The sequence below is a fragment of the Lactuca saligna genome, chromosome 5 (assembly GCF_052625555.1).
Source record: "Lactuca saligna cultivar CGN05327 chromosome 5, ASM5262555v1, whole genome shotgun sequence".
NCBI classification, from domain to species: domain Eukaryota; kingdom Viridiplantae; phylum Streptophyta; class Magnoliopsida; order Asterales; family Asteraceae; genus Lactuca; species Lactuca saligna.
This window is the reverse complement of record NC_136421.1, coordinates 282,602,774-282,619,301: the sequence shown is the minus strand read 5'-3', so window position 1 is coordinate 282,619,301 and position 16,528 is coordinate 282,602,774. Positions and strand designations below refer to the sequence as shown.

The window sequence follows — 16,528 nt, the reverse complement described above, 5'->3', positions numbered from 1 at the left end:
ATGCAATAACATATAAAGCACATACTGGGCCTTGCCCACTGCATCGGACGGATGTCCGGACTAACTGGGGCCTTGCCCCCTACATCGGACCGAAGTCCAGAAACTGACTAGGACCTTGTCCCCTGCATCGGACCGAAGTCCGGACTAACTGGGGCCTTGCCCCCTGCATCGGACCGAAGTCCGGAAACTGACTGGGACCTTGTCCCCTGCATCGGACCGAAGTCCGGACTAACTAGGGCCTTGCCCCCTACATCGGACCGAAGTCCGGAAACTGACTGGGACCTTGTCCCCTGCATCGGACCGAAGTCCGGACTAACTGGGGCCTTGCCCCCTACATCGGACCGAAGTCCGGAAGCTGACTGAACATAGCAAAGCATAACATATCAACTACCATGAACACATATACTGCATACTACATCAGGCCGTAGCCCGGAACACATAACACTTAACACATAACACATAAATCCTGTCTGAGCCACGAAGGCATCAACATACTAACTACTGCATCGAATCGAAGTCCGGAAACTACTGCTAACTGAACGGGCCGGCATTGTGGCCTTAGACCCGTCCCTACTGGAAGGAAACTCACCTGATGCTGCTGAACTGCTGCTGCTAATCCTTTTGACTGCTACCTGACCTCTGACTTCGACTGCTACTCCACTAGCTCCTCGAGCTACCAATATCAATATAACACTTAGTCCAACTGACCTCCAAAGGTCACTAGGTCAAAATCCTGGTCAAAGTCAACCTTCCGGGTCAACCCTACTCGCCGAGTCTACCTACTGACTCGCCGAGTTCATATGTTCTGGGTCTTTCTTATTCGCGACTCGACTCGCCGAGTCAGCCCATGACTCGCCGAGTCCAACAAGTTCCAAGTCCTGTCCTGTCCAACTCGCTGAGTCACCACCCGACTCACTGATTCGAGTCCCAACTCGAAGGGTTTAGGGTTTCGCGATCTGACTCGCCGAGTCCAAGAACAGACTCGCCGAGTCCTAGACAATCTTCAACCAACTCGTCGAGTTGCTCATCCAACTCGCCGAGTTCATGCCTAACTTCATCCGACTCGACGAGTTGTTCATCCCACTCGTCGAGTTCCTCCTCATCTTCAAGCTACTCGCCGAGTCCACTCGAAGGACTCGCCGAGTCTATCCAGTCCTTAATCCATGCAGTGGCTTTTCGAGCCAAACAGAGTTTCCAACTCATAGATCCATACTTCTAGGGACTACCCCCCACGTAAAGTGGCAAACTTTACGTGTAGATTAAGAGATCTAGGCTCAAAACACCCTAAACTAGGGTTTATGGCAAACATACTTCTTCAACATACCAAGGGCTGATACTTTAGGGGATTCAAGACCAAAACAAACATGGATATGAGGTAGCAACCTCAGATCTGAACCTCCAACTCGGATTGGTTACATATCAAACCAACAATGACCAAAACTCACATATAAGAATAGATCTAGGTGCAAAGGGAGTCCAAGCAACCGCTTATTACCTCCAACTCGTCTGAAATGTCTTCTCAATCTCGGATCTACAGTCCCTTCTTGCACCTCCAAGGCTTTTCTTCCTTCTCCAAGCTTTAGTGCACTCTACAAGGCAAGATCTAGCTCAAAAACGGATATGGCGGCTAGAGTTTGGTGTTCTGGGGTAGAGAGGCAGTAAAGGAACCCTAGTAAAGAGAATGAGACGCTTAAATAGGCTCCAAATCTCGGATTTAGGGTTTTTCCTCGCTCAGACCCAACTCGTCGAGTCTCCTTGGCCGACTCGCCGTGTCGGTCGCTTACACCACAACCCGGATCCCGCTCGGACTCGCCGAGTCCCTCCATGGACTCGCCGAGTCTCCCCTTAAACTTGAGGTTTTTCTTTCTTTTCTTGGCTTTCCAAACTTTGTGGTGTTACAATTTTGGTATTGAGAGTTTGTCACATAAGAACCGAAACTGAGAAGCCGATAAAGCCTTCGTAAAAATATCCGCAAGCTGCAAAGTTGATGAAACAAATGGAAGCGAAATGGTCCCAAGTTGCAGATGATGACGTGTAAAATGACAATCAATCTCAATGTGCTTCGTCCGCTCATGAAAAACATAATTCTTCGCAATTTGTATCGCACTTTTATTATCACAATTCAAGGGAGTAGGTGAAGAAATGTAAACTCCCGTATTCGCAAGTAGCCATCGTAACCAAATAATCTCGCATGTAGTTACAGCCATAGCACGATATTCAGCCTCTGTGGAAGATCTAGAGACAACATCCTGTTTCTTGCTCTTCCATGAAATAAGAGACTCTCCAAGAAATACACAAAATCCAGTGGTAGACTTACGATCATGACGATCACCATCCCAATCAGCATCACTATAGGCACGTAACTCAAGAGAAGATGTCGAGGAAAACAAGAGAGTCTGAAACTGAGTGCCATGAAGATATCTCAGAATACGAATAACAGGTCCCCAATGAACAAAAGTAGGTGCAGTAACAAACTGACTGACAATATGAACAACATGAGCAATATCTGGACGAGTGATTGTGAGATAAACCAAATTTCCCACCACAGTACGATAAAGATTCGGATCAGACAAAGGAACACCATCAGTAGGAGAGTATCGGGCATTGGTTTCAAGAGGGGTATCAATAGTCTGATTGTCAGAAAGTCCTGCCCGTGTAAACAAGTCAGATATATATATTTAGTCTAGGAAAGAAGGTACCATTTCTTAGACTGAGCGACCTCAATACCCAAGAAATAACGCAGCAAGCCCAAATCCTTCATAGCGAATCAACGAGCTAGATAATGCTTCTAGACTCAATACCACCATGGTCATCACCTGTAATAATCATGTTATCCACATATAAGGACAGAAGAATCCGTCCTGCACTCGAGCATCTAACAAACAGAGCAGAATCGTGATTACTATGGATAAATCCAAGAGAGGTAATCATTGTGGAGAATTTCTCAAACCAAGCACGAGGGGCTTGCTTGAGCCCATACAAAGCTTTGCGAAGCTGACAAACCTCGCCTGGTCGATGCTAAATTCCTGGAGGAGGGGTCATATAAACCTCTTCATGAAGGTCACCATTCAAAAAGGCATTCTTGACATCCATTTGAAAGATCTTCCACTGTCGAACGGATGCAACTGCAATCATAGTACGAACTGTCGTCATCTTTGCAACTGGGGCAAATGTATCATTGTAGTCAAAACCATACTGTTAGGAATACCCTTTTGCTACAAGTCTAGCCTTATATCGTTCAACAGAGCCATCATATTTTGTTTTTATCTTGTACACCCAACGACAACCTATCGTATGTTTCCCAGGAGGAAGAGAAACCAAATCCCATGTATGAGTCTGATGAAGAGCAATGAGTTCTTTAGCCATAGCATTCTGCCAAAGAGGATCTGAAACGGCTTCTCTATATGATTCAGGTTCAGACAGATGATGGATGCTTGATATAAATGAAGCAAACGGTCTAGAATATGTAGATTAAGAAAAATCTGGTAGCTTGGTGGACTTGACATGACGAGAAGATCTCCTGAGGGGTGGTGGTGGAGGAGGATCCTCAATTTCAATAATCGGAGGATCAGGCTCAGGAACAGGTGGAGTCGAGGCACCCTTTGAAGAAGTGGGTTTGTCATGTGCGGAGGAATCATGTGGTATAGATGAGTCTTGAGCCTCTATATCTTCATTAAAAGGATCAATACGTAGAAGATCAGACTTTGTTACATTGTGGGCTGTAGCAGGAATTGAGTAGAAAGGAATGTGTTCCAAAAATGTAATGTATCGAGAAACATATAACTTCTGACTCACAGGATCATAGCAACGGTATCCTTTCTGACCAATCCCATACCCCAAAAATACACAAATAGCATATTTTCGGCCCCAACTTGTTCCTTTCAACATGAGGACGAAGAACAAAACAAGTACATCCAAAAACTCGTAAGGAAGAATAGTCTGGTCGATGACCATATAACTTCTCAAAAGGAGATATTCCTGAATTCAATGAAGTAGGGATACGATTAATCACATACACAACAGTTAGGACTGCTTCTCCCCAAAAGGCACTAGGGACCTGCGCAGACAGGAGCAAAGAGCGGGCAGTCTCAACAATATGATGTTGTTTTCGTTCTGCCACACCGTTTTGCTAAGGTGTGTCAGTACACGAAGACTGGTGTATGGTACCATCAGAAGCAAGTAACTGAGTGAAATCATTAGAGGTATATTCTCCCTCTAAGTCACACATGAAGCACTTAATCACAGCCGAATGTTGAGTTTTAATAAGAGCTCTAAAATTGCTGTAAATACCAAAGAAACCAGATCTGTGTTTCATAAGATAAACCCATGTATATCGAGTATAATCATCTATAAAAGACACATAATAGGTTGACCCACCCTTTGTGGATACTGATGTAGGACCCCACACATCAGAATTAATAATATCAAAAGGAGGAGTAGAACAAGGCATACTTTTATTGAAGGGTAAAGCATACAATTTTGCTAGTTTGCAACCACTACAATCAGAAATATCACAAGAGCTTAAATGACCCAAAGCACCACTAGATGCTAAGAAATTCAACCGTGATACAGACACATGTCCCAAACGAGAATACCAAAGATAAAACTCAGACGAAAAAGGACTCAAACGAAAAGAAGATAAATCAATGTTGGAAGCAGCAACAACAGATACTTTGAGGACCTCCAAGACATATAGTTCCCCCACCCTACGGTCGATCCCAATCACCTTCTCGGTGTGTTGATCCTGTATAACACAGACAGAATCAGAAAAGAACAACCAGTTACCAAATTTGCATAACTAACTGACTGAGGCAAGGTTCAAAGTAAGTTTGGGAATGTAATAAACATCATGAAGAGTTATATGAGAAACAGAGACAGACCCAACACCCTCAACTAGCATAAATGTATCACTAGCATACTTAACAGAAATGGATACCACTTGCGACAAAGAAGTAAATGATGACAAATGAGGAGTCATATGATGGGTTGCATCAGAATCTAAAATCCACAAAGATGAGGGAATACCTGAAGTGTCAGATGAAGAAGGACCAGAGTGAGACATAGATGCAGGCATGGTAGTGGGATTAGAAGCAAATACTGTCTAAAGCTCTCAAACACCTTGGGATCCAATGCAGATGGTGGCATATGTCCAACAGATTCTTTGTCAACTGGTGGAACAGCAGCAACAACAAACTGTGGAGGACGAGGGGTCTATGGAGAAGTACCAGAGGAACGTGACTAATGCTTCTGTTGATCAGACCTATTTTGTTTCCATGAATGATATTGACCATATTTACCCTTGTTGACTAACAATGGACACTGAGCTTTCTAATGATTCTTCTTTTTGCAGAATGCACACTCATCATAAGCGACTCTTTAAGGTTGTCGAGATTGACTGGAGGAGACAACAAGCACAGTAGGAGTGAGAGTAGGAGTAGAGGTTGCTTTAAACCCTTTATCTGCATGGGACTTGATACGATTCTCTTTTGCAATTAACTCATGGACAACTGAATCAACTGAAGGAAGAGGAGAGCGATGAAGAATTATGCCACGAAGACCTTCAAAATCAGAACGCAAGGCCATCAAGAACTGAACCAAGTGTTGTAATCCTCCTAGCAATGTAAGGCTGGAAATCTTTTAACTCTTTAGATTCAGTAAGAGCCAATTGATCCTAGAGATCAGATATAGCAGCATAGAAATCTTGAATGCTTTGGTCATTCTGTTGAAGGGCACGAATATCATATTCTAATTGGTATTGTTTAGCAAAATTGGACTGAGTATACAGTCTCTCCAAGTGATTCCAAGCTTCCTTTACTGTATTATACTTAGCCAACTGCATACTAATGGATTGAGTAACAGAGTTATTGATCCAAGTAATGACCTTGGAGTTATCAGTCTCCCAAGCATCAAGCAACATATCAAAATTCTCAGTTTGAGGCACTGAGAGTTTGACTTTAGTCCCAGTGACATAGCCCCACATATTCTTCCCACGAAGGAAGTTCTTCATAACGTAACTCCAATACGTATAATTCTTTCCATCCAAACGAGTACTGATTGACCGAAGGGAATTATCCTTTCCACTCATGTTGATAGTGAATGAATAACCACAATGACAATATAATAATCTGAGAATAACCACAATAACAATATAATAATCTGAGAATGAAAGGAGTAACAAACCAGCTGAAGCAATCGAAGCAATTATGAACCAACAACAGCAACGAACCAACAGTCACAACGAACGGACAGTAGCAACAAACCGACAACAACAATAAATTAATAGTAGCAATGAATTAACATATCAAAAAAGACGAATACCAGTGATAATGAATGGAAACGACATGCTATAGTAACCCCCGATGGTGGCGCGCTGCCCCTCGTAACCCGCAAGCGAACTCACCGCGGAGTTCGATCCACTCCACAACTGACTGCTACAAAGACTTCTAACAACGTGTCACAGCTTTGATACCATGATAACATTGTCATATGATTATATCAAAGAGAAATTACATGGGTTCTCAGAGAAAAGCATAAAGACTACAAGGAATAAAGCGGATATAAATACTAGCTAGACAGAAACCCTAATGGGCAAAAGATAAAAAAAAAGGGCTCATAAACAAACAAGCTAATAATATAGACTAACATCTACAAACCTTTAATTTGCATCATCATAGTCGAATACACCACCATCTACATAAGGTTAGCAAATTATTTTGATCTAATGATGAACTTCTTTCGCAAATTATCTGATTATTGTTTATGTGCTCATATTTTTTATTTATCTTATATTTTTTCTTCATTGGTTGACTTCTCATGTAATTATTATATTCAAATCCTTGCTGATGTTGGAATGCATATATGGTGTTCGATTAAATGTGTCAAAGAAATACATTTTCTTTTACATTTAAAATTTTTAATTTCATTATATTTGGGTTGCTTGGTCCCTGTTAGAGACAATTTTAACTTTCTAATAGTATTGTAGCATAAATACATGACAAATCTGCCCCTGCCCTTAAACAAACATGTTACATCAAGTTTGTCAAAATGCAAAAAAATGGTGCATGTATAAGTTTTTCTAAATGGCTTTTTCTAATCTGATTTTCATACAAACCATAACGGTTCTATAAGATTGATTCTTTTACCCCAAAACTAGTCATATTCCGAATCAATTTTTTTTTTTACGATTTTACCCTTTCTATCAAAATTGAATTATTTTGAAGTGATATGTGGAAGAAGAAGGGATTGGATGGAAATGTGGTTGTTGTCGATTTGCTTTATTTGGACTTGAAATATAGCTTTGCTTTTTGGTTCATTTTCGATATCCTCAAGCCATCTGAAATATTGAAAAAAAAATCTGATTTCATGTATCTGTTTTTTGTTTCATGCGCCTGTCATATAATATATATCAAATTAAGAAAATGTTATGTATTTGTTTATGTTAATGTTAGTAGTAGTATATACCAGATTCCACATCAATCACTAATGGCCTTTTTTGAATTCTTTGTGATTTCTTTTTAGCCTGAATATAAAGTACAATTTTGAATTCACGACATTTTTTTATGGAATTCGAATTTTGATGTGAGATTGGATTCATAATCTCAATATGACTCATGGGAAAAAGATGGTGTTGGAAGAAATTATGATGACTATCTAATGGGTGCTTTGGCAATTCAGAAAATTGATGGTGTTTGGAAATGAAAAGCAAAGAAAAGATACGATTGTTGATTATTCGATTAATTGGTTCATTAATAGAAATAATGAGGTAGTCACAACTTAGATTCATTGGCTGCAAAACCCATTTTTGTATTTTTTTTTTTTTCTATGTAGGTCTAAATGAAATTTTAGGTGTTAAAAAAAACAAAATGAAACAAAACTAAACCATTCTTTTTTAAGTATGGGATCAAACTATATAACTCTTAGGATGATTATAGATGTAGTTTAATCGTTGTTTAATTATTGTTACCCAACTATGGGATCTACCATTTATCCAACTCCACGTATACATTATGAGTTGACATTATATACTTTGTCATGCTTTCAATATATACTATATACATTTTTATTTTTTACACAACGGTAATTTGAAAAAAAGAAACTTATTTGTATTTTATGAATTTGTTGTTTATTTATTTCTACTTTTTTAGATTTATGACACTTATAACATTTTACTTATATGTTTTAAAACAAGTATTAAAATAAAGAAAATTAGGTTGCTAAAATTGTGTCGATTTGATACTTATATGTTTAAAAAGCATTTTTAACCCATAATGGAAGCCAATTATAATTTTGAACAGGGGAAATCTAGGAAAAGGGCATTTTGGTCATTTCATTATGAAACATTGTTATTTGTTTAATTTTTACTTCATATAATTAATTAATTGCTTTAACACTTTCACTTTGCACCTAAATTGGTTCTTTTAGACTACTTACACGAACAGAAAAGAAAAGTTTCTTTCGTCTTTTTTAAACTATAATTTTGAACAAGGGAAATCTTGAAAAATGGTAGTTGGTCCTTTTATTAAAGGTAATAGTACCTTGCTAAGTATAATGCTATTTCGAATAAAAAATGAAAAATAAGATGCTATTTCTAGTGTTTCTACAATTGTTCCAAAGCTGGCATGCCCTGATCATTTTCATTTTTTACACATGGGTAAATCTGTAGATTGGAATGATGGGTTTTGAGCATGCTAACACTCTTATGATATACATGCAACCCTATAAACCTTGGATCTATGTTTTCTCTATTATACATGCAAATATTTGATATTCCAAGGTTTAATCCTAACTAGCATAATATGAAGCAACTATACTACAAAAGCCTAGTTAGATGACATACCTTTTGATGAAGCTTGAAGTCTTGAACTTTAAGAGATTAGCCCCAATAGTATGGAAGCCTCAAGTGGAATCACAAATCACCAAAAACACCTTGGAAACTTGAGAGAATAGTAAGCACACTAGAAATTGGCCCACTCTTGTTTTTCTCACACACTAGTGTCATTTCATGTGCCAAAGACCTCTTTATATAGTATGAAGGATTAGGGTTTCATCCATGTAAACCCTAATACCCATAACCTTTCATTTTCATAGGATCCATGGGTTAAAAACTCCATGGACTATCCATTACTAGAAAACATACCTTTAATGACGCGCTTTTTACGACACGCACTGATCAATGATACGCAAAAGGATGTGCCCTTAAAATAGTGTTATCTCTCCAACAAATTTAAGGATTTGCGTCACGCATTATTGCGTGCCCTTAATTTAGTGTCTCAAGAGAAAAAAAAAACACGGAGGGCACTTTATCTTAAACGCGCGTCGTCTGTACCCATCGCTTTATAATTTTAATGAAATCCCAAAAAACACGGAGGGCACGAAATCCCAAAAAAACACGGAGGGCACGAAATCCCAAATTTTTTGAAAACCACCTCGTTTTTTCTATCTTCTATCTATCTTTCATCCTTGCAATCCACTATCCCCTCTCTGATACTCTCTCCTCTAGATCTCCCTTCATTCTCTACCTCTCGTCTCTCTGTAAACCCTAAGCCATCGCCACCTCCCTTCTCTCTAGCACGTGCTAGGGTTTTATTTTCTTTCAAGCTTCCGCTTCTCTCGTTTTCTCTCAACCCAGTACGTGGGAGGGTTCAGAATAACTGAGCGAATCCAAACAATCAATCTTCCATTTCAACTCTGGATCATCGGGTATTTTTTCATATTCCTTTTCCGATTTTGTTCACTTTCGAAATTGGAATGGGACCCGTTCTTTTCTACTTCAATACTATCGATCTCAATCGACTTTTCTTCTTCCACTTCGTCTTCTTCTACTTCTTCTAACAATGGTGGTTCCTGCTCAGGGGTAACCTCGGCAATATGCAATTTAAAAACCCCAAATAAGTTGGTTTTTTAGGTATAGGGTTCTTTATTTGGAAGCACAAGGCGATCTGCAATCGATTCAACTAATCTGAGATCATAGGTACATGTTATAGTCAACAAATCGCCATCATCATCTTTGTATTTTATCAAAACAGACTTCGATTCTAACACTTTTTCGTTCCCCCCCCTTCCTTCGCAAACACACATGAATTATGAGTTCCTTATCTTTTCCTATGGGGTTCACAAAGCGTGGTTTATACATCTAAGGTTTCTAAATTTCGAGTATTATGCACACAAATGTCAGAAGAAATATGGTTAACCAGCTCCAATATGGCCCGATTCCAGTTCTCAAAGCCCTCAACTCCGATTGACATGTAATTAAGGCTGAACAAGTACCATAATCTTTATTTTTCTATTTGTATATCTTTGTTTCTTTATTTACATATTTTGTGATTATATTATGATTGTTCAGACCTGCTTGGAAAAAGCTTAGTCTGTATGATGTATGATTGTAACAGTTGTTCATAAACTAATGTTTGAGGAACAATGCAGGTTTGTATCAGAAAGCAAAAAATGTTGGGTTCCTGTTTTTTTTACTTTAAGGTTGGAATGTTGGATCCCCCAAGGGAGGAAGTCAGAGAGGTTGCTAAGAAAGGAATTGACTGGAATGATGCTAACAATTGGGTTGTAGAGGTTCAGAACATGCTTAAGAAATATGCACATAACGTGTTTGTAGAAATGCCAAAGATAGAAAAAAAAGTGGTGAAACTGTTAAAACTATGGTGACAGTATTGAAGCTAAGAGGTTCTTCACCAAATTCCTCCAGAACGAGGTAGTCCATGAAATTAGTATCAATCATAATGTAATTATCTATAATCAATGACCATGGATTCTCTTGCAGTCTTGTAATACATCCATTTTTTTCCATGTCTGCTACTGAACATGTGATATTTGACTTCCGGTTTTGTGCACTTCTAGCTGTTGCAGGCTCATTAGCTGGCTCCTTGCTATGCTTTCTTGATGTAATAATTCTCTATACACTAATTTATTTTAGTAAATTTATTTGTAATTCTGTTTTCTGTGTTTCTATTGTTATGTTTGGATGAATCAAAGTGATCTTGACTTTATTGGATGTTCCTAGGGTTGTGTTTATGTTGCTGATGCATATAAAATCTACTGGACAAGCTGCTTGAAAGGATCTCTTTCAGGGAAAATGGTGATGCGTTTGGTTGAAGCAATAGGTGAGTCTACTAGCTTCTAGATTTTGCCCCCCCCCCCCCCCCAATAGAAATGTGAATACCAAAAAACAGTAACTATTGAAGTTTAATTTGTATTATTTTCAAGTAAAGGTATTTAAAATTTTGCTTAAATTTTTAAAATCTGAATGCAGATGTGTATCTTGCTGAGATAGTTATGCTGATATTTGCAGTGGGTTTGTACGGATTATTCATCAGTAATGCACCAGATAGTATAGCTAGGGCTGTAAACGAACTGAACGTTCGGCGAACCGTTCGTGAACTGTTCGGCGGGAAGTTCGTTTATGTTCATTTATTTAATAAATGAACGAACATGAACAAAAATAATCGTTCGTTTAGTTAAATGAACGAACATGAACAATGATCTCGTTCGTTCATTTATGTTCGTGAACGTTCGTTTATGATGTTCATTTACGTTCGTTTATGTTCGTTCGTTTAAGTTTATTTATATTCATCTATATTCAATTATTTTTTATTATATTGCTATATTATATGTTCATTTATGTTCATATATGTTCAATTGTGTTTTTTTATCATTGTTCATTTATGTTTGTTCGTTTATGTTCGTTTAGCATGTTCACGAACATAAATGAACGAACATGAACAAAGTAATTTGTTAAACGAACGAACATGAACAAGAAAATCTCGTTCGTTTATCCGTTCGTGTTCGTTTGTTGTTCGGCTAACTTAAACGAACGAACATGAACAAGACCTTGTTCGTGTTCGTTTGGTTCGTTTACAACCCTAAGTATAGCACCAGAGGATGATCGTGCTATAAAGGGTTCTTCCCTATTTTGGGATGTTTGCTTTGAGACTAAATCCTTTTTTAGCACTTTTTACTTTACATTATAGCATGCTTTTGTACAGTGTTTGACCTGTATTGGACTTGCAATGGGACCATAACTGATTACAGTAAGACAAAAATTGCAATATTTTTTTCATCAAAAAGTGGGACACCATGTGATAGAATAGAGTGTATTGTGTTTACTGTGTTTGGTGCACGTTCGACTGCGACCTTAATGAATAGGACAAGACAGAACATGGTACTGTGTTTGACACTGATTCCAATGCCAATGGGACAAAAAGATGTACCAAAAGGTTGTCATGTCGGATGTAACAAACACAGCCTAAATAGTTTATTTGTGTAAAAGATGTGGGATAGATAATTAATTAATATAATTTAATTGGATTGAAGGAGCGACCTAAATGGATGAAGATAAGTTTGCTTGATGAATTGAAGACAAAAGTTGGTCATGTAATTGTTATGATTCTTCTAGTAAAGATGTTTGAGAAGAGCAAAATGGTGACAATTTCAACTAGTTTGGACTGGTTAAGCTACTCCATTTGTATATTCTTGTCATCTGCTTCTTTGTATATTCTTCACAATCTTCACAAAGATGAACATAAATAACAAACTTTATTATAATCACTCAAATGTCTTTATCACTTAAAGTTATAGTTTTAATCAAACAAATTACTTTTCTTTTCACCTCTTCATCTAATAACATTGGATTATGTTGCATGCAGCCAAACCCGTATACATTAGTTGTCACCCTGAAAGATGCATCAAACAACATTATCGACAGTGAATCATGTCAAGTAGGCATACAACAAATTTCAAAAGCTCCAAAACAGTTGCTTGTTAATGAGCATCCAGTTGTAATAAGAGGCGTAAAGAGACAAAAACCATGTATGCATAATTTCTTGGTCTTTAGGAAATAAAGCAAGATATGGACCAAATCATGCTGCTCTTGCTGGTATATATACGATTCGAATTGTGTTGCATCAACTTTATCTTTCACTTTATAATTTACATCAAAGTTATCTTTCACTTTATAATTTAATGTATTTCAAGGTGGATTCGTGGGAATGATCCATCAAGAGTTGTACACTATGTATATTGGGAAGCAATCGATAGCACATTTGGTCTGCAAAGAGGGTTTATTTGGGATTAGGTTGACCAGGTTTGAAACTCATCTCTTAAATTTTATAAAACTGTAAATGTGGTGCAAGGGTAGTTCTAAATATTTGCATTTGGTTTTAGGGGTTACTCAAGGAAAATGCAAATGGTAGAAAATACTGGGCATATTGAGGTGACTTTGGAGATACACCAAATGACTTAAATTTCTGCTTAAATGGTCTCATATGGCCTGATCAGACTCCTCATCCTACTCTAAATGATGATTACTATAATTTTTTGCTTAGTATTTAGGTTTTTGTTTAGTTATTTCCAACAAAAATGTTTCCATGATGAATCTTTTGGTAGAGACAATGTATAAGAATTACTTCATTGAGCTAATTATGATGCGATCCTTTGTTTATTTGTTTTTAGAGGTCAAGTATTGCTATCAACTAATTAAAATTTCGTTCACCAATGATGTAATTAAGGTATCAATATCATCACTCTTACTTATTTGTCTATATCATTTTCATGAAAATGTTTATGTTGCGTATTATATATTCATATGTCCAGTTGTGCTTTCTATATAGCAAATATTAACCTTGGTCTTTTCGTTTTTTGTTCATAGATTACAAACACCAATTTCTTTCAAACAACAGAAGATCTATAGTTTTAATTGGGTGATTGAAGGTGATGGGTGTAAACTTTATTCTAGAAGTCTCAGTCTACCAACATTAGAGTTTAATTGGGTGATTGAAGGTGATTTTGATTCTTGAAACGAGACTCAATATATCATATTTTGGCATGGATAGAAGCTTTGGAGGAAACGAGACTCAAGCAAAAGTAAACACACAGAGAGTTGTTGGTACATAGTAAGCTAGATGATGCAATTGTATATAAATGAGTTCATTTTTTTTATAACATTTACTCACTTTTGGAATAATTATTTGTATTTGACATATTAGTCAAATGAATTATCTTTGTTATTTATGGTATTTTATTTTATATTATGAGATTTTTAATGTATTATTTAATTTGAAAATTAGTAAATCTATAAATAATATTTTTTTTAAACATTTAAAATTATGATACGCAAAAATGTGTGTCATCTTCATTTATGACATGACCTTTCTTGACAGGGGCTTTCTTGATACGCATTGCGTGTCATTAACACGCGTGTCATAAGGTTACGACACACGAATGCGTGTCGTCTTCCTTTATGATAGGGCCTTCCTTGACACGCATTGCGCGTCGTCTCTCTTTATGACAGGGTCTTCCTTGACGCGCATTTGCGCGTCGTCTGAGCCTTTTACGATGCGCAATGAGTGTTGTAAAAGTCTGTTTTCCTAGTAGCTATCCATGCAATCTTAGCCCAATCTAAATTAACTTGGCACATACTATAAATAAGAGTCCATATTTAATTAGTTCCTTTTTATCACAAATTTAATTATAAATTAATTCTTGATTAATACTAATTAAATAACATGATTCCATATTAATATATTAGAACTTATAATATATTACTATAAATCATAAACATACTATTCTCAAAAGACTATCCATATAAATTGTTCCGATGAAGTGCAACCTAAATGGACCATGCCAAATTGGGTCAAGTACATACCAATTATAGTTATGGACTTAGACACTAATCCAACAATATCCCACTTGGATAAATCTAAAACTATTATTGCGTATGACTCCAAAACCCGACTAGCAATCGTAGCTCTTAAACCGTTGTCGAACTCTGACCTTAGTCAATGACTTGTCCATTAGATAAGGGATCATATATTCCTTTATTCTAGATATCATATGGACTGAGACATGGATTATAATCATTCTCTTTGTCCATTTGTTGTTTCCCAATTTCTGATTTATGACGACCGACTAATTGAACAAATCACATTAGTCCAGGCTTGGCCAAGCACTTCAGGGTGTCATCAATAAATCATTGAGGGCCCACAGATATTGCTTCTATCCCTTCAAGGGTAAAAGGAATAGATAAAGTTCGACTCACATGCTTGTTCTACTACTTGTTGAATCATACACAAAGGCACATTTTATAACATCAAGTTACCAATGTGTTTTCGTGCAATCAATGTATGACCAACTCATAGTCAACAACTCATATCTCTAGGTTTGAAGAATATAAGATATTATCGTCTCATGATCACTCGTGATAAAATCCATGAAGTGATTCAAATGAGCGTGGGTTGAATCCAATACTCAAAACCTATGAGCACTCATGAGTGTTGTAGCAACTCTTGCTATGTCCAACATCTTAGACATCTACAAGCCAACTTCATGAAAGTCTTGATTCATATCTACTTCCAACATATGACTGACTGTGGATGGTTTGAATAACTTAGTCATTCGGGAAGAATGACCTAGTTTTTCTGGAAGTCAAAACATGCAAAGTGAAACACAAGAATAATCGAATCCAATATGGTCTCAGAACTTATGAGTATAAACAGAACACCTTTTATTTATCACTATATTGATTACACATTATTCATTGTATAATGTTTCAACTAATCAACTTTATACTTGAATCAAAACACTAGCCATGCCATGCTCTAAGCATGCACACTATGTGTATCCAAACAATAGTCATGCCATACACCAAGTATTCATATTATGTTTGTCCAAACATTAGTTATGCCATACACCAAGTATGCACACTAAGTTTGTCTATGATCTTTACTTTGTGAAATAGATCAATTAAACATAATTCCAGTGATTCTCACTTCACAATCCCAAATCCTTACTGCAAATGCAAGAATTCCAAATTTTTGCCATTTACCGAAATCTGTTAGATTTTAAACTTATATGCATTGATCCTCTGTAATGATTATGCACAAAGTCACAAAGACTTGTAAACAGATATTATAGAGTATTCCAATGGAGATCAACTCCTTGGAAACGAAGTCTCAAATTCAAATTACATGGCTTTGAACATCCTTCTTGCATTAAGTTTTCTAATCTTACGGAAATCTAATGAATAACATCCACCTATGGCAACATTTCCACATTCCCATTTTGATTATCACTTCTGAACAAGAGTTGCCTCCTTTCAGAATATATCAATATGGTCCTTCCAAAATTAACACTATACTTCCAACTCTCCCTGAGCAACCAATCTTTGGTAAACCTTAGATTGTCCTTGACAATTGCTTAATCATTTTAGTCATATCCAATTCTAGACCTTTTCCCCACTTAATGCCACTAGGCATTTAGAAAAATTTAGAAAGGATAAAAATTATAGCACATGCAATCGATCATAAACCCGAAGCATATAGGATACGATTCATGATGTCTCACATAAAGACATGATTCTAGACCAGTATTTTGCTACAATATTTTTATTTGCCATGTTTTCATAATTCGACTATGAAGAGGGATGCCGTAATCATAATCAAATTTTGAGAACGCAATATATATAGAATTTCCTTAAGTTGATCCATTCCAGCATAAAATTCATATATATCCTTGACTAAAGATG

At 37.0% G+C, this 16,528-nt stretch overlaps 1 protein-coding gene across 1 annotated transcript; it reads right to left on the bottom strand.

The window, feature by feature from the left end:
• Positions 1–5,671: 5,671 nt before the first annotated feature.
• Positions 5,672–6,085, bottom strand: LOC145046785 (uncharacterized). Its single transcript, XM_078995049.1, has one exon. It carries the CDS (start codon positions 6,083–6,085, stop codon positions 5,672–5,674), a length of 414 nt encoding a protein of 137 aa, XP_078851175.1.
• Positions 6,086–16,528: the final 10,443 nt, after the last annotated feature.